Source organism: Geotrypetes seraphini, chromosome 6 (assembly GCF_902459505.1).
Source record: "Geotrypetes seraphini chromosome 6, aGeoSer1.1, whole genome shotgun sequence".
NCBI lineage: Eukaryota > Metazoa > Chordata > Amphibia > Gymnophiona > Dermophiidae > Geotrypetes > Geotrypetes seraphini.
This window is the reverse complement of record NC_047089.1, coordinates 61,627,999-61,653,590: the sequence shown is the minus strand read 5'-3', so window position 1 is coordinate 61,653,590 and position 25,592 is coordinate 61,627,999. Positions and strand designations below refer to the sequence as shown.

The following is a 25,592-nucleotide window of genomic DNA, read 5'->3' as shown; positions in this document are numbered from 1 at the left end:
TTATTTTAATTTCTTCTTTCTATAAGAGTATTTGAATTTTATTGTAAACTGCTATGCCAGTATGCCCATAGTGTGGTATATAAAATTTGAAGTAAACTGTAAAATGCTTAAACAGCCATGCATACACACACTTCTTAAAGAGGCAAAAGCTTATACCCTGAACAGAATCTCTTTAGGACATTCCTAAGCTTGTAGGAAATTAGCCAGATGTTTTCAAATTTTCTCTCTTTATACTTATTTCCCGTTAAAAAAAAAAAAAAAAAAATTTCACCAGCATGAGGTTCAACTAGAGACAAAGCTGTTTTTTCACTAAACACACCTATAAACCCATATTTACTGCCCCATTCTATTTAGTTTGCTTCAGCCTGCGTTGAACTCAATCATTTTAATCTATTTCTTCAAAGGAATAAAATCTGTATATCTGTATTATAAACCATCACAATATATATTTTCAAAACCAAAAACATTTTACAAATTGCTTTGTTAGTCACTTTAAAATTGACTGCTTTATACAGACTTCCACAGAGTAAAAACTATCAGAGACAGCAAAACATTCTTCAAATACAATTTAAGTAGTAATAAGACTTGCCTCTATAGCCTTATTGCTTTAAAAATAAGTCCTTGCATGTTTTATAGTATTTGATAGCAGCTTATTTTTTTATTGGTTACAAAACCTAAGCCCATATACAAAATTAGGAACACATTTAGATGCCTCTCCAATGTTTTAGTCTATTTTAACTGGTAATTAAAAAATAAAAACACTGTTTTGAGAACGTAAAAGTGCAGCAATATACTTTTCCTTAAAGAAATTATGGATCTCAACCAACACCTGATAAGGTCACAACAGATAGAATTCAGTGAAGTCACTGCACTGCTCTTCATTAGTTTCAAAGCTGGTGAATTTACCATTGCATACTGATGCATTATCACTGTATTACCAAGGTGAAAGGCAAAAAGGTTAGTCCATCTTTGCAGTAGTGAATAAAGTGGTGTTTCAGTTTGTCTAGATATATACAATCTATAGGATAAGCGACTATAGGCAGAACAGTGTCAATGCTGAAGAAATACAGAATAAAACAAAACCAGAAAGGTAGTAACCTCTGAGAAAAAAGTTTTCCTCTTATCTCTTAAAAAATGGAAACACCACTTTGTGACCTTACCTAGCTTTGACTTTAAATTAGCAGTTTCCAGATTTTATGTTATTCTGTAAATGAGATGCTGTTATCAGGTGAAACTAGTGAGTTTGGGAGCAAAGCAAAAAGGCACAATGAACTTCAACTCTACTGTGCATTGTACATATGCAAGAGTTGAAAAGTATGAGCCACCTTAAAGAGAAATTTATTCTAAAATTTATAAAACCTATAAATAATCTTGAGGCCAAACTGTTGTATTAAAACAGATTCTCCAGCAAGTAAAAATCTTGCATTTTAAACACACACTTGTATCCATTGAAGATACAAGACAAAACTCTTTAAAGTGGCTCCACCATGGCAGATACTTATTTCAATGAATGCACAGCTGCTATAAGTTTCATTTAAGGAAACAGGGAGGAAAAAATATCAAGAAACCTTAGTCCACAAGCTTTTTGATGGCACCTGTTCACCTTGTCATCACAGTAAACATACCCCACATCTAATAATTACATTTTAGAGTTTCCTATCCCTTCACATCACTTATTTGGGAAATATTATATCCCGTAAACACTGGCAAACAAAACCAGTTCATGTTACTATAAGACAGCATCACAGTCAAAATGATTCCTTCTAACCCAGGCATTTACACCTCTTTCTGCAAGAAACTGGGCCAGACCCTTTCCAGGTTCTTAATGCAATCACGCTCTGCTCCATACCAACTCATTACATCAGATTATACATCAGATTATGCAATCTATTTAGCATAAACCTGATTAACAAAGCCGTTTAGGTAACTGTAGCCTCACATTTGTAGTTATTTTATATTTTGCCAGGTTTTAAACAGGTTCTGAATTAAATTCTAATACTTGAAATATAAGGCTATGATGATGCTTCTAAACAGTTGCTGGTTTGTTGCCAGCCAATTATCAAGAGCACTGGTTACCAAATAAAAATAGTTTAAGACTAAATTACAGTAAACATGAAAGCTCCACAGTTTAAATCCAATAGAATTCAACCATATCCACCCATCAATTTAAAACAAAATATACCAATTCCACTGAAAGCTGAAATCAAGATTCCACTGATCAATTTTTTAAATTTTTTTTTTTTGAAATTTTAAATACAAGATTTCAGGGACTCTTGCTTTCAGCTTCCACAGACATTTAAATCCATAAAGATAGGTTTGTAGCTTAGGTAAAATACCATGTGCAGCATTTGAATAGTTCAAACAGCAGGAAAACACAGGCTGAACTGAGTGGCCAAATACAGCTTACCGTTCTTACAAAAAATTAAGTATAATGGAAAATGCAATACCAGTTCAAATCTAAAGTTCATTTTCCAACTAAGACCATTAATGAACATATTGATGACAGATCAGATGAAATAGGTGTATGTTTTTAGCCTTAATTGTTTCAACTGGCAAATTTAACCTTTATTTCAGTTTCATCAATCATTTGGTTTGCATTTTTGTTTCAATTACTCTTCCACATAAAATCCAGGAAAATGAGTTTGTGGAGGATGAGTGTGAGGTTCAAATCAGACCATGCCCTGCAAAATCTTCCAAAAGCAAATGCATCATACCAAAAAGTCTTGATTTACAATGCACCATTCTTAAAGTAGCTGCCTCTCTGTAGGAATCAGATGTGCCACCACCATGGAATATTCAATAAAATTGCAAGTTGTGGTTCTCAATATGTGGGATCAGAAGGAAAAAGGCAAAACCAAAAACAAAAGGTTGGACTTGTAAGATAACTCTAAGACAGTTTAAGAAATCATGCATATACAGTCCAGGTGATAGTGACTTTTGGCAACAGCTAAGTGATTGATACATGGCTTGCTTTAGAAGCATCAAACGAAGAGGCCGTTTTTGCTTGGTGGCTGTCTGATGGTATTTCATACTGGTGATGAATAGAAGCTGCATTGCACTGTATTTAAAAATTAAATTCTTTTGTTTGCAGATTGGCTGGTGCATCAAAATTATAAGTATCTCCTGAGGTGGCTTCAGGAATGAGGCTAGGGTCTTCATCAATCTATAAAGAAGAGAAAAAAAATATTTACAACACTATAACAAGGCACAGTAGTAATTACTTGGCATATTCCAACCAATAAGCATGAAAAAAACCTGGGCACTGAGGTAAAGTAGAAAAATATAAGAAGGTCATTAACTTGGAATTTCATCTGATGCCAGCACTTCTAGTAGATCCCTAAGTATCAACAAATGTAGTAAGATCAAGAGATACAGAAAATATACCAAATGTACTGGGAAACCACTGTCCTGACAAATGAATTTTCAAAGGCACCTTGTCAATACATTTATTTTTATTTAAAAAAATTTCTATACCATTTAAAACTAAACAGTTTACATAATTTACATACATAATTTTGTAAAAATATAATAAAACAGACACACAATCAGAAATCATATCTATAAACTAATACCATAGCTTATATCAGTGTTCTTCAACCGCCGGTCCACAGACCGGTGCCAGTCCGCAAAAAAAATCTTGCTGGTCTGTTAATGATTCGGGTCCCCACCACAACAAAAGGTGTCGGCGTCAGCTGACTTGCAACTTCCTGCCTTTGTCTCCGCACCTCCAAATCAGCAGCGGCAGCTCTGTATGCTTTTAACTTCGGCACAGAGCTGCCCCTAAGCAGTAGTTTAGCCGCAGTTTCATGAGACAGCCTCGGGGCCTTTGCTAGGCTGGCCCGCTTCGATGATGTGATGTGGGCTGGCCTACTAAAGGCCGCCTCATGAAACTGCGGCTAAACTACTGCTTAGGGGCAGCTCTGTGCCGAAGTTAAAAGCACACAGAGCTGCCACTAGCCTAAAGACTCTTGGGCCTGCTGAAGGAGGGCAAAGAGCAGCTGTCCTGGAGGTCTACCTTCCTCTCACCTTTACAGGTCCCTTTTTTACACTTTTATTTTTTCTCTTCAAATGGCGACGGGCCCTGGCATCGACGTCAAGTAAGTTCTTGAAATTGTGGGAACCGGTGCTGAGGCTACTTCAAGAAACAATCTTAGTTATTAAGCTCAGTGTGTGTGAGGATGCTTGGGGAGAGAGAGATAGAAAAGAAAGGCTGCCCGCATGAAAGAGATAGGGACAAGAAAATTAATATTTATATTACAGGTTTAGTGCATTGTGCATATAAAACCATAGCAAACGGCGACGGGCCCCGGCACTGACATCAAATAAGTTCCACTGTTCCTAGCAAGCGGTGCTGCTCAGCCAAAGCTTCCCCTCTGACATGACCCACCCTCAGGGGAAAGAAAGTGACCCACAAAGGTGAGGGGAAGGGGGCAGATGATGGAAGTGGGGAGAGAGAGAGAGAAGGGGCAGATGATGGAAGTGAGGAGAGGAGAGAGAAAGGGACAGATGATGGAAGTGAGAAGGGAGAGAGAGCAGAAGGCAGTTGGATGTCAGTTGAGAGGGCAGAGCAGATGCTGAATGGAAGTGGGGAAAGAACACATACTGGATGGAAGGAGATAAATAAAGGGCATATGCTGGATGGGGGAAGAAGATAGTTAGTAAGATAATGGAGGGATGAAGGAAAGCGGTGACAAGCTGTGGGTAGACACAGTGAAAAGAGGGAAACAGGACTGAATAGTAAGAAAGAATTTAATTTAGACAGAGGCAGAAAATAGAGAAGGAAGACCAGAGAAGAAAACAAAAGGGAAGAGAGAGGAGAGAACGATATCAGATCTGAGTGGAGGAAATGAGAAGAGAGATTCTAAAAACCACAGGGGGGAGGGAAAGGGGAGAGATGCCAGACCATAAGGGGAACAGAAGGAAGATGATTGATGCCAGACCAAATTGGGGGGGGGGAGGGCAGGAGGAGAGATGGCAGGGAAAGACAGGCAGTGGATGGAAGCGGCAGACGCTGGATGGAAGAGAGTGAAAAGACAATGAAAGCAGAAACCAGAGACGACAAAAGGTAGAAAAAAATAATTTTATTTCTATCTTGTGATTAGAATATATCAGATTTGAAATATGTATCCTGCTAGAGCTGATGTTAGACATAACTAGGGAGTGCAAAGCCCAGGAGGTACTTCTTTAGCTTCCAGCTGGCTTAGGGCTCTCTCTGACCAGGGGGCAGTTGCCCTAGTTGCACTCCCCTAACACCATTCCTGCCATGTGTGACTGTGGTATTCTGTAGCATGACATTTGTGTAGCATTCTGTAATAATGTAGCTTATTCAGTTTTCTTGATAGTAGAGGGGATATATGTAAAGGGGAAGGGAGACGGGGATTTTGTTGATCTTTGCCCTGTATTATTTGTATTTATAAAATGACAATTGTACAGAATATTGTTTCTTTTTATACTTTAATAAAATATGTTCAATATAAAATCATAACTATTTGAGGCTTGTGCGGATGGGATCAGATGGTTTGTGGGACTGAGCTCGTGGGGACAGGGCGGCGATGGTTTTTAAAAAAATTTCAGTTCTTAATAGTTTGCTGGTCCACGAAATAATTATTTTATTTCCGCCAGTTCATAGGTGTAAAAATGTTGAAGAACACTGGCTTATATAATGAAAATCACGAATAATTCATCAACAGTGCAGAGAGGAAAATTATTGGCTAATGAACTCAAGGGGGTGGTAGCTATTTGGCATACAGCTACTACCAAGATAAGAAGTAGCAGCAAATCAAAGACTGAGATCTCCAACAACCCTAGCTTAGGAACGAGTTACTCCTGCCATGGCATACACAACATTCATTTGGAGCTGTTATCCTGAGCGAAATACTGGTGAATAACTTATGCCGTTCTCTACAAAGCCACGCAGATGAGTGCTGCATGGCAAAGGCTCCGACACCCATTCTATTCTTATAGGCTGACAGCTTTTGTAAAAGAGGGGGTTAACTAGGTATATAGTATATAACCCAAATCAAAACAAGCTCTTGTAAAAATTACCTAAATCAGAAAGTGTGATAAATACAGTACTTGCTACGGATTTTTTATTTTTAGACAAAATTTTTTGAATTTGTAGAAAAAATGTTAGATAAGGTTGGCTGCTTTTGAAGTTTTTAAAGTTACTGCATACTACCAGTCTGGACAGTCAAATTTGAGGTCAACCTTCATCCATGTGTTTTAGTTCTTAATCTCCAGCATTTGATTTAGTTAAAAAAAAATTATACATAATGCTTTACCTTTTGCTCCGAGCCTGATCTATTTATTTAGATGTGGATACTGTATAAAATAATAAATGAAATGATGTCTAATAAAGCAGTTACTTACCGTAACAGTTGTTATCCAGGGACAGCAGGCAGATATTCTCACACATGGGTGATGTCACCGACAGAGCCTCGCAGCGGACAGCCTCGAAAGCAGACTTGCTTGAAGATCTTTATGAGAGCTTCCGAGTGCTGCATCGCGCATGCGCGAGCGCCTTCCCGCCCGAACTAGGGGGTGCATCTCCTGTGAGGATCCTCAGTTCAGATACCTAGCTAAGAAGCCACCAGGGGAGGTGGGTGGGTTGTGAGAATATCTGCCTGCTGTCCCCGGATAACAACTGTTACGGTAAGTAACTGTGCTTTATCCCAGGACAAGCAGGCAGCATATTCTCACACATGGGTGACCTCCAAGCTAAGCAGAAAGGGATGGAGGGAGAGTTGGCAATTTAAGAAAAAAGATTTTGCAAAACAGATTGGCCAAAATGGCCATCCCTTCTGGAGAAAGTATCCAGACAGTAATGAGAGGTGAATGTATGAACCGAGGACCAAGTGGCAGCCTTGCAGATTTCCTCAATAAGAGTTGATCTGAGGAAAGCTACAGATGCAGCCATAGTTCGAATTTTATGTCCCATGACTCGACCCTGCAGAGGAAGACTAGCCTGAGCATAGCAGAAAGAGAGGCAAGCAGCCATCCAGTTGGAGATGGTTCGCTTTGAGATAGGACGTCCCAACTTATTTGGATCAAAAGAGATGAAAAGTCGAGGAGTTGTTCTGTGAGGTTGAATGAGTTGCAGGTAAAAAGCCAAGGCACGTTTGCAGTCCAAAGTATGGAGCGCTATTTCTCCAGGGTGAGAATGAGGCTTTGGAAAAAATACTTGCAGAACAATAGATTGATTGAGATGAAAGTCTGAAACCACTTTAGGCATGAATTTCGGATGAGTACGGAGGACCACCTTGTCATGGTGGAAAACTGTGAAAGGTGGGTCCGCAACCAAAGCTTGTAACTCACTGACTCTTCGAGCAGACATGAGAGCAATTAGGAAAACCGCTTTCCAAGTGAGATACTTGAGATGAGCTTTATCAAGCGGTTCAAATGGAGGTTTCATTAGTTGAGCTAAAACAACATTGAGATCCCAAACCACTGGAGGCGGTTTAAGTGGTGGATGAACATTAAAGAGTCCTTTCATAAATCGGGAAACCACGGGATGTGTAGAGAGAGGTTTCCCATCAAGAGGCTGATGAAAAGCAGCAATAGCACTAAGATGGACTCGAATGGATGTAGACTGATTGCAGATTGCAATAAGTGAAGTAAATAGTCCAAAACAGAAGCCAAGGATGTAGACATTGGCTCCAGCTGACATGTGGAACACCAAGCAGAAAATCTAGTCCATTTCTGGCCGTAACACTGTCGAGTGGATGGCTTTCTGGAAGCGACCAAAATATCTTGAACAGACTGAGAGAAGTGCGAGCTGTCTGTCAGGCCAAAAGGTACCAAGCTGTTAAGTGTACAGACTGCAGATTGGGATGAAGTAAAGATCCTTGACTCTGAGTAAGCAGAGAGGGAAAAACTGGTAGAAGTAGAGGCTCCCTGATGCTGAGTTGAAGTAGAAGGGAGTACCACGGTTGTCTGGGCCACCGAGGAGCTATCAGAATCATGGTGGCATGTTCCGCCTTGAGTTTGACAAGAGTCCTGAGAATCAGCAGAAATGGAGGGAAGGCATAGAGAAACTGACCCGTCCAATCCAGGAGGAAAGCGTCCGCCTCCAGACGTTGGAGAGAATATATTTGAGAGCAAAACTGAGGCAGCTTGTTGTTGAGGGGGGACGCAAAAAGGTCTATCTGCGGGGTCCCCCATCGAGCAAATACCTGACGCAGCGTGGGGGAATTGAGTGTCCATTTGTGAGGTTGCAGAAGGCGACTCAAGTTGTCCGCCAGACAGTTGTGTTGACCCTGAATATAGACAGCTCTGAGAAAGATGTTCCGATGAATTGCCCAATGCCAGAGATTCAGAGCCTCTTGACACAGGGAGTGAGAACCCATACCCCCCTGCTTGTTGACATAATACATGGCCACCTGGTTGTCCGTCTGGACAAGTACCACCTGGTCGTGAAGAAGGTGTTGAAAAGCTTTGAGAGCATTGAAGATTGCTCTGAGTTCCAACAGATTGATATGACAAAGTTAGTCCGCCAAAGTCCACAGACCCTGGGTACGGAGGCCGTCTACATGGGCCCCCATGCGTAGGTTGACGAGTCTATTGTGAGAACCTTCTGATGAGGAAGAATGTGGAACAGCAAACCTCTGGAAAGATTGGAAGAGAGCATCCACCAGTGGAGAGACCGCTCACAAAGGAGTTACTGTAATTTGTCGGGAAGGCGGGTCTGTAGCTTGTTGCCACTGAGATGCCAGGGTCCACTGAGGAATGCGAAGGTGAAGTCTGGCAAAAGGAGTCACATGGACCGTAGAAGCCATGTGGACAAGCAGAACCATCATTTGTCTTGTAGAAATCGATGGAAGACGAAACACCTGATGACAAAGGCGAATGAGGGTATCTCGACGTGTTGGAGATAGAAATGCTCTGAGTTGGACAGTGTCAAGGGTGGCCCCAATGAACTGGAGAGATTGAGATGGGGGTCAACTGAGATTTTGGAAAGTTGATTTCGAACCCCAGACTTTGGAGGAACATAATAGTCTGTTGGGTCGCTGCAATAACCCCTTGAGGGGAGGGGGCTTTGATAAGCCAGTCGTCCAGGTATGGAAAAACTTGAAGACCCTGAGTACAAAGAGCAGCAGCCACCATCACCAGGCATTTCGTAAATACTCTGGGGGAGGAGGCGAGTCCAAAAGGAAGAACTCTGTATTGGAGATGAATATTCCCCTCCTTGAATTGAAGAGGCTGGATGAATGGGATACGAGTGTAAGCCTTCTTGAGATCCAGAGAGCACATCCAATCTCCCTGAGCCATCAGGGAGTATAAGGTTGGCAATGAGAGCATCCAAAACTTCTCTTTGACCAGAAATTTGTTGAGGGCTCTGAGGTCCAGAATGGGTCGCAAGTCCCCCATCTTCTTTGGAACCAGAAAGTAACGGGAATAAAACCCCAGGTTCCATTGAGACAGAGGAATCTCCTCGACAGCTCGAATTCTGAGCTTCCTGAAGAAGAAGAGGAAGTTGCGATGAATTGGAAGGACACTCTCTTGAAGGGTGATCTGGAGGAACCTGAAGCAAGTGAAGAGAGTATCCCTTTCGCAGAATGGTCAGAACCCAGAGATCTGATGTGATGGTTTCCCACTGGGAATAAAAATGGGAAAGATGACCTCCAATGGGCAGAAGATAATTCTGATGCAGGGAGGTTGGAATGCTCAGACTAGGAATGTCAAAAAGACTGAGCTGGTTTAGTGGTTGCAGGAGTTTGAGCCCTCTGCTGACGCTGTTGTTGCTGAGAACATCTAGGTGGAGGTCTGAAGAAAGCTGGCATCATTTTCTGAGGATAACAATGTTGTGGCTGTTTATATACCCGAGCAGGAGGAGGCTTGGGTCGAATTAAGGAAGCAAAAGAGCGCTTATGTTCTGAGAGGCGCTTGGTGGCAGTTTCAATGGAGTCATCAAAAAGTTCATTCCTCTGACAAGGTAAGTTGGCTAGACGATCTTGCAGATTGGGATCCATGTCAACAATGCGTAGCCAAGCAAGGCGACGCATGGCAACTGCAAAGGCAGAGACTCTGGAGGAAAGTTCAAAAGCATCATATGAGGCCTGTAACATAAAAAGTCTCAATTGAGATAAGAGTTTTGAAGATTTGTTTAAACTCCTGAAGACGTGGCTTGGAAAGGTCCGGATAAAATGAAGGCAACAATTTCAAAAAATGATTGAAATAGGTGGTAAAAACGTAATTATAATTAAGAATTCTGTTAGCCATCATGGAATTCTGGTACAATCAGCGTCCAAATTTATCCATGGTGCAACCTTCCCTGCCTGGATGAACTGCAGCATAAAGTTTAGAAGGATGAGCTTTCTTCAAGGACAACTCCACCACCAAAGACTGATGTGATAATTGAGATTTTTCAAATCCCTTGCAGGATACAGTGCGGTAGCGGGATTCCAATTTGGAAGGAATGGCCGTAATGGAATAACAAGTTTCCATGTTCCTCATGAAGGTCTGTTTGAGAACTGGAGTCATAGGCAGCCTCCAGGTCTCTTTAGGTGGATGAGACAGCTCCATGTCAGCCAAGTATTCTGGGGTATACTTGGAATCAGAATGAAGATCCAATTGAAGGGCTTCCCCCATATCGAAGACAAATTTTGCAAAAGAAGTGGACTTCAAGGTCGAGGCATCCTCTGGAGAGGGAGAGCGAGACCGAGGAACCACAGAGTAGGACGGAGAAGCCTCTCTAGAATATTGAAACAAAGGCTCCAAGTCCAAGCGCATAGTGATTGAAGAAGCTGCACTATATGCATGAGGTGGAGTCAGCGAGTGCCTGCGCTTCAAGCTCCTCGACGGCGAGGTCCTCAGGGTTCGAGGCATAGAGTGTGTCGAGGCAGGAGGGGAAGAGTCTCGCAAAGCAGGCCTCGATGGAGGGGTCCTCGATCTTGATAGACTTGGAGAAGTAGTCGAGGCACCTCGAAGACAAGACCTATGTTTCGATTTAGAGGAAGTCTCGGGATCCATTGAAGTTGAAAGCTTCTGTACCAGAGACGTGTCCTTACAAAGCTTGGAAGCAAGGTGCTTCGAGCGATGCTTCGACTGAGGCAGCGGAGACATTGACGGAGGCTCAGGTGAAGTGTCAGTAGAAGAGAGTCGATGAGGCTTCCGAGACCTGCCCCGAAGTACCTTGACAGGAGGCTCACACTGCTGCACAGGCTGGTCTACAGGAGACAGGGTCGAGGACGTGACAAGTTGAGCCACTATCGAGGAAATTTGAGTGGTCAATATGGCACCGAAACAAAAGGATCAAGTCTCGTAGGTGCAGCAGTGCGCTCCAAGAGGGTGGCCTCGAAGATGAGTATTCCCGATGCTTGGAGGCATGCTTAGCTAGAGGTCTCGAGGAGGTGGACAAAACCGGAGGTATGGTTTGTGGAGCCTGAGACTCTGGTGGCTTCTTAGGGACAGTACCTGAGAGACAGGAGACTTACTCACGGAGCTGACTTCAGAGGAGGAGCCGACTTCAGAGGAGGAGCCGACGAGGCCTTCAAGACCAAGGAGGTCGAGGCCTGCGTCGAAGTCGAGGCTTTCAAAACCGAGGCTGCACCCGAAGCCGAGGCCTTCGAGACCGAGGTTGTCCCCGAGGTCAAGGTTTTCTCAGGCTCCAGTTGGTCAAAACGGGCACAGCGGTGACGAAAAGCCCGAGGTTGAAGAGTCAAGCAGCGGTGACAATCTTCGGGGCAATGTCCGGGACCCAAACAAACCATACACTGAGACTATGAAGGTCGGTGATGGAAATTGTCCTGCTGCACTGAAAACAACGTTTAAACCTGGTAAGAGGCCGGGACATAGAAAAAATAAAGTCCGTACCGAGCGAGGCGAGCGGTTGGGCCTAGGCCCAAAGCCCGCTTACTGGATGGAAAAGAAATAAAAAGAAAGATATCAAATAATTTTAAAAAATAAAAATAAAAAAGGAAATGCGAACATAACGACTAAAAGAAAAAGTCGCGGTGAAGAGAAAGCACGAAGGCTGCAGAGCTGAGATGAAAATGTCTTCTTGGCTCCGTGGAAAACGTTGAACTGAGGATCCTCACAGGAGATGCGTCCCCTAGTTCGGCCGGGAAGGCATTCACGCATGCGTGATGCAGCACTCGGAAGCTCTTATAAAGATCTTCAAGCAAGTCTGCTTTCGAGGCTGACCGCTGTGGGGCTCAGTCGGTGATGTCACCCATGTGTGAGAATATGCTGCCTGCTTGTCCTGTGATAAAGACCATTTGGTCCACCTGTTCTGCCTACATATTTTATTCACACTGCTTATTCCAGCATCTTGGGTAAGAAAAGCCTTTAACCTTTATGTTTATGCTTAACTTACGCTGGCTTTTACTAAACAGTAGAGCTTTTTACCGTGGGCTGTCGAGGAAAATGCTTCGATGCTCATAGGAATTGAATGAGAATTGGAGCATTTACCTCACCAACCCGTGGTTTAGCAAAAGGAGCCCTTAATTCAATTTGGTATCCAAATGTACTTTAAAAAAAAAAAAAAAAAGTCAAGACATGATTTTAAACATACATGCTTCACAAAGCAATAAAGTACACACAAAGACTAGACTGGTCACCCAACTTGGATGTATATTTAGGGCCTGATTTTGTATATGATGCCCAGTCTCAGTAGCTGCCTAAGCAGCTTTTAATAATCACACACGGGCATCCTATATAAAATCACGTCTGTCTTAATGGACAGATGCCTATCTCTGCCTAATCACCTAGTTCTCTGACTGGCGTTCTTGTCACAGATATTATTTAGAGAATCACGTTGCCGCTGAGCTGATCACGGCATGGGAATCTCCCTACTGGGATCAGCTGAGCAGCAGCGGCAAGGAACCCCCAAACCCTACTCCAAGTTGGCCAGCAGGAGGGATGGCCAGTTCCTCCTGCCACCCCCCCAACACACACACTGTTCGCGGCAGAAGGAATGCTCAATCTGGGATGTACTGGGAGTGGCCTAAGACTGATTGGTCAGATACCTAAAGCCACTCCCATGGGAAGAGGAAGGCCTGGCATTCTGAAGAGGTGGACCTGCCGGCCAGAGAGAGTAAGCATCCCTTTGGCAGGACTTCCAAATAAAGGTAGGGGGGTCTGGGTGGGCTTTGGGAGGGTGGGGCTTCAGGGGGTGCCGGCAGGAGGGAATGGGCACACCTCCTGCTGGGTATATTGAGGGAGGTGTGTCGGCAGGAGGGATTGGGCATCTCTCCTGCCGGGAATTGTTTCGCAGTTTGCGGCAAGAGGGAGTGGGCATTTCGCCTGCTGGCTGACTTGCGGTGGAGTTCGGGGGTTCCCTGCTACAGCCACTCAACTGATCGTAGCAGGGAGATTTCCTTGCCGTGATCAGTTTAGAGGTCACAACTAATTGAAATATAGGCCAGCATTTCAATGGCCTACATTTGAGACGCCTAGGTCTGCCTAAACACGTCTAAGGCCACTTCTGGACAAAACGACGCCCAGCACTGGGCGAGTTTAAGCGTCCCTATGCATCTCCCTCAACTGTGACAGACGCATGGGGTTTTTTTTTTTTTTTTTAAAGTGCGTCCCAATTGGCTGGTTAGACAGCGGTAGGACGCCTACCGCTGCCTACAATTGGGATGCTGTTTATAGAATATAGCCCTTAGTATATATGTATTTTGTCACCTGAATGCAAAAATATTTATGTGCAGTTTTCATGAGAAATGAGAAACATTTCAGTATACTGCTGTAAAATATTCTTGAATGGCAAACTGTTGTAACTTCTGAAAGACTCAAGTAAAAACATGAAAATTTGACATACAGTATTAGCAATTTACGAAATTTCTCATTTCACATCAAGCATACACAAGTTTTGCTTTCAGGTGATGATTTATTGAATGAAACTTATTAATTGCCTTAAGAAAGCCACTCATTTAAATCTTGTTTTAGAAGAAAGGGCAAATATTTTGAGTCAGATTTATTATTCATGGCAGAAGTGCAATGGAAAACAAGCTATTTATTTAGTAATGTTATTACTGTGAGGAAGAATATTTTTTGTGTATTACTTTGTAATGTGATCTGTTTCTACTCTTCAGTTGGTGCAGGAGGAAGCCATTCAGAGTGCGAAGCTGGACCAAGCAGGCATGCAAAAAAATGCGCGCCTGCCTCATGCACCGCTATGCCGAAAGAAAGCAGGGGAACCAATCAGGAGGCAGCCATCCAGCAAGGCAGGAGCGCAGAAAGTGCACTGGACCGCCGGGATGAAAAAAAAGGGTACCGGGGTGCTGGCTGTCACTACACGTGCCTACTATTAGACGTGCCCTGTACCAGCCTACCACTAGACCACCAGAGGGGGGACAGGGTACAGGGCACACCATTTGGTTCAGAATTTTTTTTTTCTTGGTTTTTCCTCCTCTACAGGAGGGTGTGTCTTATGGTCAGGTGCGTCTTATAGAGCAAAAAAATATGGTATATTCTAAGATGGGAACATGGAGAGATGGTGCCTCTGATTTAAAACCAGGGTAATGCAAACATTTAAGTATTCCCTAGATGTTTATGTTGAGACCCCATCATGAATCATGTTAATATTGCAATTCTGTCACAGCCGTCAACTGTCTTCTAGGCAAACAACCTCAACCAGTTGCAGTTTTACTCCCCAATACACTGGCACCTCAATGATTGTAAAGTCATATTTATACACCATTGGGAGTAGCACTCAATGCAACCTCAACATGTTAGTATGATACATGTACAAAGGATCTTGTGCTACCCATGTTCATTACTGAGTCACAACCACAAATTATGTCAAAGAATAAGCACATGTATATAGCCCAAATCTGTACTTTACTTACATCACCAGAGAAATACTGATCTATGATTTCAAAGGCTAATTTATAAATGTCTTCATTTTCATGTTGCTGCAGGGCTTCAATTTTCTCTAGGCCTAAGAAAGAGGAGAATTAAAAAGTGAAACATATCCAAAACATACACTCATTAAAGCAATATACAAGTAATTCAGATGGTTCCAACAACTATTACATTAGGATGCCATGTTTGTTTCTTAATTATGAAGACACAGCAAGCATGAAGTTTCTCCTTCTGCTTATCCACCACAATCAATTTGGTTCTAATGAGGGGGAGACTAGGTTCTTACCTCAATAATCTTTCCAGTAGATAGGTACAGTAGTCTGGACTATAGTTTGATTCTCCTAATCACAGGAAACTTGCAGGAGGCAAACAGATTCTCTAGCTCTGCCTCTTCATGTAACTGGGCAGTGTCTTTCTCCCTTAGTTTGTACCAAAGCAATGGATAACGTCTAAATAGGAGAAACTCCCCAACCAAGTCAATTTTGTTCTGTTCTGCAATCAAAACAATTAATCAAATAGAAACATTTCATAACCAAGGTGGAACATAGACCACCTACCTGAATGCAATCAGCACTAACATTTATACAGCATTTCTTGCTTCTTATAAGCTTTTGATAGAGCTTTTGTATCATTCTTCATCTGTTCGATGGGCATCCCATTATTTTATTTATTCAATTTTTTAGCCTGTCCTCCAAAAGGAGCTTAGAATGGGTTACAAATAGGGAAAATGCTTGAGTACCTGATCTGTCTCAGTGGGTTCGCAATCTATTTAATGTACCTGGGGCAGTGGATGATTGAGTGATTTGCCCAAGGTCACAAGGAGCAGTGTGGGGTTTGAACCCACAACCTGAGGGTGCCGAGGCTGTAGCTCTAACCATACCACCACACTCTCCATGAGCATTTCTTTACCACTTGGCTGGCCAAAGGCAAACATTTGGAACTTGAGACCTTAAGCAGGCGTATTCTCACAGGGTGGGTCGTTCAGATTACTGTACCCATCTACTGGAAAGAAGATTATCGAGGTAAGAACCTAATCTTTCTTTCCAGTGTAAAGGGTACAGTAATCTAGACTACAGGAATGTATCAAAGCAGTCCCCTAAATCTAGGGCAGGGCAGATAAGTTTGCTTGAAGCACTTAGGACCCAAAAGTTGCATCCTGTTGTGCTGCCACATCCACTGTAAAATTTCATAAAGTAAGGAGTGTGGTCCATAAAGCTGTCCTACAAATCTCTTTGGATAGTATGACCCAGAACTCCACCCATGAAGAAGCCACACTCCTTATGGAATGTGCCTTCAATGAAATCAGAGACTGTTTACCACTGCCAATTAATGCAGAAACAATAGCCATCAGAAGCAGAAAACCTGTAAGGGAATCCATGGGACCATTGGATGATCAAGGAGCAAAAGGGACGCTTAGGGAGGATAAGGACATAGCGGAGAGACAATGAATTCTTTGCTCTGGTCTTTACGGAAAATGTAAGAGATCTACCTGAACCGGAAATGGTTTTCAAGGGTGATGATGCGGAGGAATTGAAAGAAATCTCAGTGAATCTGAAAGATGTACTAAGCCAAATCAACAATTTAAAAAGTGATAAATCACCTAGACTGGATAGTATACATCACAGGGTACTAAAAGAACTCAAACATGAACTTGCTGACCCTGCTGTTAGTGATCTAACCTGTCGTTAAAATAGTCTGTAGTACCTGAAGACTGGAAGGTGGCCAATGTTACACTGATTTCACTGCACAACAATTTTTTGGTTAAGTCTTGATTCCTGAAAAGTTTTTGGTGATTATGACAGGTACCAACTTGGTATGCTCAAATATGGTTTTGGTTTTACTGCATCACGTAAGAACTATGAGAAATAGACATTTTTATGTTTACTGACAATAAAATATATAGTCAAGTTTACGTTTCGCACAAGCGACTAAATGAAACAGAATTAAAAGTGTTTTGCTCCCGAGTTTCTTTTATATTCAGTGTCTGGTGCATCACGTTGTAGCATCCAACAATAGTCGGCAAGCATTGACGGATTCCAATTGCCCTGGTATCGTTTCTCCATCGTAGCTATGTCTTGATGAAACCTTTCACCGTGCTCGTCACTCACAGCACCGAGATTTGCGGGGAAGAAGTCCAAGTGTGAATGGAGGAAATGAATCTTGAGTGACATATTGCACTTCATTCTCTTGTATGCTTTGAGAAGTTTGTCTACCAGCTGAATGTAGTTTGGGGCTCTGTAATTGCCCAGAAAATTGTCAACAACGTCTTTCAAGGCTTTCCAGCCAATTTTTTCCGGCCCAACTAACAGATCTTCAAATCGCTTGTCACTCATAACATGTCTGATCTGGGGGCCAACAAAAATACCCTCTTTGATCTTGGCATCAGTTATTCTTGGGAACATCTGTCTTAAATAACGAAAACCTTCCCCTTCCTTGTTCATTGCTTTCACAAAATTCTTCATGAGTCCCAGTTTAATGTGAAGAGGAGGCAAAAATATCTTTGTCGGGTCAACAAGCGATTCATGTGCTACATTTTTCTGTCCTGGAACTAACTTTTTACGGAGTGGCCAGTTCTTTCTAGAATAGTGCGACTCTCTGTCTCGGCTGTCCCATTCGCAGATGAAACAGCAGTACTTTGTATAGCCAAGCTGCAGTCCTAGTAACAGAGCAACGACTTTGAGGTCTCCACAGATATTCCAGTTATACCTGGTTGATAAGACACTTATGGGAGAAAAAATTGTTTGCATCCAAATATAAGAAAAAATCACGACAAAATTGAAGATTTCTCTGAAATGGTACGTGATGGGTAATTTTTGATGTAATATTCATGATCAGCACCCAAAATTCTATAAGAAACACCCAGCAGTGTTCAGGAAGCAAAAACTTTGTTGTGCAGTGTTTTTAAAAAGAGTTCCAGGGGAGATCCGGAAAATTACAGACTTCAGTGCCGGGCAAAATGGTGGAAAACTATAAAAAATAAAATTGTGGTACATGTAGACAAGCATGTTTTAATGAGACGGAGTCAGCATGGGTTCAGCAGAGGGAGTTTTTGCCTCAACAATTTGCTTGACTTCTTTGAAGATGTGAATAAACATATGGATAAAGATGAGCCGGTTGATGTCGTGTATCTAGATTTTCAGAAAGATTTTGATAAAGTTCCTCATGAGATGCTCCTGAGCAAATTTAAAGAGTCATGGGATAGATGGCAAAGTTCAGTTGTGGATTAGGAATTGGTTATCAGATAGAAAACAGAAGGTAGGGTTAAACGGTCATTTTCTCAACAGAGGAGAGTAAACAGTGGTGTGCCGCAGGGATTTGTACAGGGACCGGTGCTTTTAACTTATTTATAAACGATCTGGAAATTGGAATGACGAGTGAGGTGATTAAATTTGCAGATGTCACCCACATGTAGAGAATATGCTGCCTGCTTGTCCTGGGATAAGGTTTGGTCTCCTAATATTAATCAAAAATGTATCAAAATTAGTCCAATTAAAAAAAAAAGATAGATATCACCTTATTTTCTTTATTTGTCATTGTTGAGGAAAGGAATGGAAAACAAAAGATGAAAATGTTATAATGCCCTTGGTTTTGCTCTATGCTGCGGCTGCACCTCAAATACTGTGTGCAATTCTGGTTGCTGTATCTCAAAAGATAATGGAATTAGAAAAAGTACATAGAAGGGTGATAAAAATGACAAAAAGGATGGGACGACTTCCCCAAGAAGAAAGGTTAAAGCCATTCAGCGTGTCAGTCTCCCTTCCTTTTCTCCCGCCTCCATCCAGCATGTCTGTCCCTGCTCCAAGTCTGCTTCCTCTCCTCTGCTACATCCATGTGGCGGCATTGGATTCTTCTGACATCACTTTCAGTTCCAGATCAGAGCTGGCAGCCGCATAGATGAATAAAGAAACCCCATAACACCTTTATCTTTCATTTTTCCACTGCTGAAACAGCGGCTGCAGAGTGGGGGGATATTTTTTGGGGTGTCATGGTACCCAAGAGGCAATGTCCAATGGAACTGAGGGCGAAACCTCCAAAGTCCATGGTAGCTTCATGGCTAAGATATCTCAGTGGGGTGCCCAGCAAGAAAGCCAGCCTGCTAAATCGTGGAGGAATACACGGTCCACCACCATATCAAACAGCACCCCCCGGCAATCCAGTGACTGTGTGGGTGACAGACAACTTTTGCTGAAGATGAAAATTGATAAACTAGCCCAAGTCCTCCAGAATCCGGAGTACCTGTTCCACTGTGGCGCGCCCTGCTTCCAATGAGGGCGCTCTGAGCGACCAGTCATCCAGATATGGGTGAACTGGCAACTTCCTCCTCCTCCTATGAGCTGCACCAACCACCAGCACAGCTGTGAAGACCCAGGGCACTGTCATCAGACCACATGGAAGAGCCGAAAACTGATAACACTGATCCTGCACATGAAACCTCAGAAAGTAGTGGTGAGCTGGGAAAAAAAATAGGACTGAGGAAATACACTTCTGTAAAATCCAGAGAGGTCAGAAACTCCCACGGAGCCACTGCTGCAAAGACAGGTTTCACAGTCTCCATCCATAAGAACATAAGCCCAGAACATCCAGAACCAAGTAAGCTTGAAAGTCGCCTGCAGTTAGATCCCGAAGAGGTCTCCAATCTACTGATCCATTCATTAGTACTATCAAGTATACTGAGTATGTGCCTGAGCCCAAAAGGGTGCTTGGCACCGACTCTATTGCTCGAATATGTAGCAAGCGCTGAACAGTATCCTGGACTATGCGCATTGCGTCTGGTCTCATGGCATGAGAAGCCACAAACTAATCTAACATGGGTTGGGCAAATACCAGCTTGTAGCCTTATTGAAGAAATTCCAAGACCTCCAGGCCTGCAGACGCTCCAAGATCTGACCCTCTATCCACAGAGGGGTCCTAAGGTTTGTTCTTTTTCTATTTCTTTTCTATGAGCAAAGGCAGGCTGAGAGCACCTGTAGTTCATAAACCGATCCCGGAACCCTGAAAGGATCTCCAAGACGAGGACGGAGAATCCAAGTTTATCCAAGTTTCCAAGTTTATTAAGTATTTTTGATTTATCGCCAATTCAAAATTCAAGGCGATGTACAAATAAAATGGTTGGTGACACACTTGTAATTATTAAATTAAACAAACAATTATCTAAAATACACATAACACAAATAACGTTACATTTAAAGGTAATTTAAATAGGTTATAGTGAAACAAAAGGAAAGATATTTAATGGTTACATTCGATAAAACAATCACTAATTCAAATTTAAAATATTTAATTAAATTCGGGGAAAAACAATAGGAATGGGGACAAAGACAATTGACCTTTTGAATTATGGATGCGGAGAGAAAAAAAGAAAGATCAGTTATTAAAGGCGTCAATATAGGCTGTAGGCACAAAAAAATCTTTCAGGAGCCCTAAAAAGGGGGGAACAATATTATCTGGCAGCACCTGCGGATGACGATCCATCACCGAAGTCATGATGGCATCCAGCCAATTGCCCCAACAGCAACTGCCCCTTGAAAGGCAGCTGGGCTTGAGTTGCCATAGAGGACATATCGGCATCCTACTGCCGAACCCAAAGCCTTTGGTGGGCTGACAGAAGAACACTGACCCTGAAGCCAGCCCTCCAAAAGGTCATAGAACAATCCATCATAAAGCCCATCCCAGCCATCAGAAGCTGAGGAGGAGGCTCTACCGCCTCAGTCTCTAACCTATGTAGCAAGCTAGGCAGGCACGGCACAAAGGACATCGCCGCAGCAGCTTTAACTCCTAAATTAGCAGAGTAAAAAACTGTCACTAAGCAGTGATGTGCGTCAGGTCACCTGAGAGCCCCGGGAATCACTAGGGCTGCTCCAACAGCTGCTGTTACTCCTGTGCCAGAGGATACTGGCAAGAGATAGCGCTAGCATTCTGGAAAAGCCCATCCGGAAAGTCAAACTGTTCTGTAACTGTGAGACTGAAATCCGGATGCCACGGAAAGGACTCACACTGCAAAAGCACGCTACCAAGCCAGGGAGAAGAAGGAACAGCAATAGGAGTTAAACAAGAGCACCAAAGTCTGATCAGTACTAGGATCCGGAGCCCCTAAGGGATTTGCAGATCCAGCATTCAAATTCGGATCTTCCAATTTCAGCAGCACAGCCTTGCAACTAAAGGCTCATCGAGGAGCGGATTTGCCGTTGGCGCCCCCTGAACTGGCTGCAAAGAAGGAACTGATAGAGCTGGCGCAGCCGCTGAACTCTGAAGTGGTAATGCCAGGCAGAGACTATGCAGGGGGATAGAACAGCCAGCAGCCAGATCCTCAGTTGAAACTCGAAGCCCAAGAATCTCATGCATTTTGTGAAGTTATCTAGACCTTGGGGCAAAGAGTCACCCTCAGATAACTGAAACTTGCACATTTTAGACTGCAAAGGGTCTGTCTCGCGACTGGCTGCTGCAGAATCAAGCCCGATAGTAAAAATGGCCGCCCCGACGGGCTAGCTGAGCGTGCAATCACCTACTTCTATGAAGGGGAGGCTGAACCAGTAGTTATTGCCCCTCCGACCGTGTCACGTGGTGCCAAAATGCTCAAAAAGCAGCAAATTTATACAAATTTGGCATGAATCCAAACTACGATACCCTCATGACCCCATTCCAGCAGTTTTCCTGACAAAAACCTGAGTTTTAAAGAAGCAGGGAGAAGTTGGAAAGAAAAGATAGCTGAAAATCAGGAGATGGCCAATGGACCCGAATTTGCACCAAAAACACGCTAAACACGGCACTTCCCAAAATTAAAAAATTATCAAAAGGGGTTTTTTTTTCAGGTGGGGGAACACGGAGGATCACTGGAAAACACTGAAAACCCATTGAAATTAAGTTTTAGAAATCGTTGTTGAAGCCTCACAGAAAACTGCAGCTGCTCTCTAGCCCCAATTAAGAGCCAGAGTGAGAATTCACTGCCACACTCCTGGAAAAGCTGTCTTCAAGCTGATCTTCGGGCTGCTGGTCAGACTCCACTGTCTGACTATGCTTTCACCTCTGCGGACCACAGACTGCACATAGACAGGCGGAGATGCAAAAATGCAACCTGCACACTGTGGAACACCGCTGAGCCCTCAAAGCATACTAAACAGTCTGCGCTTGACCCCCCGCTTAACAGGAAGCGAGAAAGTCAGGGATGGCCCTCACATCCAAGGAAGACTAGCAGACTGGCTGATAGGTACACCAAAGGGATCAGGGATCGGCCTGTCAGTTACAGACCGAAGTCTGAATGCTCAAGAAAGCAGAAGACAAAAGAACTGTGAAAATGAATGAAACTACATTGAATTAAAAATAATAAATTGGAGAAAACAGAACACACTGCAACCACATGCAGCAGAAGAGAAAGACTGATGGGAGGAGCTAAGCTAGCCTGTGATTTACCTTAGAGGAGTCAAACACTTGTAGTTCTCTTCTGTAACCCATGCCGGTGAAGGGGAATAACCTATGATCTAGAATGTTTCACCTATTGCACTAGAACAAAAGTCGATGGGAAAAAGTTTGTCGAATTGAAGCCATTTAGCCTTCAGTGATAGTGTAGAAAGCACAGTTACTTACCGTAACAGGTGTTATCCAGGGACAGCAGGCAGATATTCTCACATGTGGGCGACGTCATCCACAGAGCCCCGATGCAGACAGCTTATCAAGCAAACTTGATTGAAGATTTCAAGTTTGCTAGTGCTGCACCACGCATGTGTGTGCCTTCCTGATCCACTAGAGGGCGCATCCCCTCCTCATGGTCTTCAGTTTAGATAGCTAGCAAAGAAGCCAACCTTGGGGAGGCGGGCGGGTTGTGAGAATATCTGCCTGCTGTCCCTGGATAACACCTGTTACGGTAAGTAACTGTGCTTTATCCCAGTTATTGTTCTACTGATCTTTTGTTTGTTGTTTATTATTACCTAGTCACACAGCACACCGAGAGACAAGCACTCTCAAACAGCTCAACAGCACCAACACAACCAAGACCAGCGATCAACAAGAGGACTGCTATCAAGAGGGCAGGACACACACAACTGAGAAGGAGAGCAAGACATGAGCGCCCACGGAAGCCAGAAGATGAGCTTTCCAGTATTCTGCACCGGCTGCAGTATGTATGACTACCTCCCCTCGGGGACTAGGGCATACATTTGCAGCCGATGTGAGGAGCTGGACAGCCTGAAACTGCAAGTTCGGCTGCTGGAGGGAACTGTGATGGAACTCGAAGAACTCCTTGCCAGGAAGGAGGAAAACTGCATACAGGAGAAGTTGCTAGGGGAGCCCGACACCGGCGAAGGGATCGTGGAACTGGAAAGATTCATCGAGGAAGCCCATCAGCAACACGTAGAAATCCCAGGTCTGGAAAGCTGTACCCTGGATACCCAGAAAGACGGACTGGAAGAGAGGAGAGAAGACACACATGCAAATCCAGAAAAAACCGAAGATGAGGTAGGAGACATCCACACACAAGAAGGAAGAGAGAAAACACAGGGAGAGGTCCCCCCATCTGAAGAGACGAAAACAAATTCAAGAGTAGCTCCGGAAGAAGTAGACTGGCCCTATACCGTAGACGTGGACTTACGACCCCCAAGGAACCCTCGAATAAAGAAGATGGGGATCATCGTAGGTGACTCCATTATACGACACGTGGACAGCCACACCGCAGGAGGAAGAGAGGACAGAATCGTCACCTGTCTGCCTGGAGCAAGAGTCAAGGATGTGGCCAACAGGATCTCCAGGATCATAGACAGCGCAGGGGGAGAGGATACTGCTGTGCTCATCCACGTGGGAACAAATGATGTGAGCGGACGGAAGTATGACAGGGAAGAGATGAAGGGCCAGCTCCGCTCACTTGGAAGATTGCTGAAGATCAGGGAGGTGAGGGTGGCCTTCTCCGAGATCCTCCCAGTACCAAGAGCGGATGGAAAGAGACAAGGGGAATTGCAAGCTATTAACGCCTGGATGAGACGATGGTGCGAAGAAGAAGGCTTTGACTTCGTGCGCAACTGGACGGCGTTCTGGGGAAAAAGCAAGTACTACAGAAAGGACGGACTACACCTCAACAAGGAAGGAGCAAGAGTATTGGCGAGCAACTTGAAGAGGGCCATCGAGAAGGCTTTAAACTAATAAATAGGGGAAAGCCGACAGTCGACCACCAGTCGATGGTACGGACAACAGGATGCCCCGATGAAGGATCAATGGGCTACTACTCATACACAGGAGAGAACGAACTCACAGCAAATAAGGAAGACAAGGCAGGTAGGGACAACTCAGACACAGGAGGGGATGACCGCACAGCAAATAAGGGAGACAACACTGGAGCGGTTAAGGAGACCGTGAAAGAAACAGTAGGGACAGCAAAGAGCAGAAAGTCCAAAAAAGTAACTCGAAGAGAACTCAAATGTATGTATACCAATGCTAGAAGTCTAGGAAACAAAATGGGGGAACTAGAGACAATAGCAAGAAATGATAAGTTGGAAATCATTGGCATAACAGAAACATGGTGGAATGAAGAAAACAAATGGGACACAGTACTTCAGGGATACAAACTATATAGAAGAGATCGAGTAGGGCAGAAAGGTGGAGGTATTGCCCTATATGTTCAGGAAGGAGTAGAATCTGTTGAAGTGGCTACGACGGAAACGAAAGAGAAGCTAGAGTCCCTCTGGGTCAAGATTCCTGGCCAAAACAGTGCAGACACGAAAATTGGCCTTTTCTATCGTCCCCCGGGACAGGCGGATGAAACTGACTCTGAAATGATAGAGGAAATCAAACGAGAATGCAAGACGGGCAATGTAATAATATTGGGAGACTTCAATTTCCCGAGGATAGACTGGAAACTAGGAACCTCCAACTGCGGCAATGAGGTCAAGTTCCTGGAGGCGCTAGGGGATTGCTTCCTGGAACAAATGGTAAAAGAGCCGACAAGAGGCAACGCCACCCTGGACTTGGTGCTAAATGGCCTCACGGGACCGACAAAAGAAGTAGAAGTTACGACACCGCTGGGGACGAGCGATCACAATGTGATCATCTTTAAGCTTGACATCGGGAATAGAAAAAGTGCCAAAACCTTAACCAAAACCTTTAACTTTAAAAAGGGCAAATACGATTGCATGAGAGCCATGGTGAAACAACGACTCAAAAAAAAGGTGGATAAACTTGAAACAGTAGAGCAGGTATGGTCCCTACTGAAAACTACTATCACAGAAGCACAAAACCTATACATTCCGAGGATCTCCAAAGAAAGGAGAACAAAGGGTAAGGGAGAACCAGCATGGCTTACCAGACAGGTGAGGGAAACCATACAAGAAAAGAAGGACTCTTTCAAAAAATGGAAACACATGAAAACAACCGAAGCATGGAACAAACATAAAGACGATCAGAAGAAATGTCACAGGGCGGTGAGGGATGCCAAAAAGGACTATGAAGAAAAAATAGCGCAAGAGGCCAAAAACTTCAAGCCCTTCATTAGATACGTGAAAGGGAAAAAACCCGCAAAAGAGGCGGTGGGACCCTTGGACGATCAGGGAAGAAAAGGGTACATTAAGGAAGATAAACAAATTGCGGACAAACTAAATTCCTTCTTTGCGTCCGTCTTTACGGAGGAGGATACCGCAAAAATACCAGAAACTGTGAAAGTGTTTAGTGGAGTAATAGAAGACAGCCTCACCACAGTTGAAGTAGATTTGGACCAGATATACTACCAGATCGACAAACTTAAAAGTGACAAATCCCCTGGACCGGATGGAATTCACCCGAGAGTCTTAAAGGAATTGAAGGTTGAA

At 43.6% G+C, this 25,592-nt stretch overlaps 1 protein-coding gene across 1 annotated transcript in view; it reads right to left on the bottom strand.

Annotated features, from left to right (window-relative positions):
- Positions 1-424: 424 nt before the first annotated feature.
- The window catches only part of KPNA3 (karyopherin subunit alpha 3), a 251,650-nt gene continuing 226,482 nt past the window's right edge, over positions 425-25,592 (bottom strand). The window contains exons 15-16 of the mRNA XM_033950092.1: positions 14,793-14,884; positions 425-3,163 (exon numbers count right to left, since the gene is read on the bottom strand). Of these exons, the coding sequence (XP_033805983.1) occupies positions 3,065-3,163; positions 14,793-14,884 (191 nt within the window). The 3' untranslated portion in view covers positions 425-3,064. The remainder of the gene's footprint in view (positions 3,164-14,792; positions 14,885-25,592) is intronic.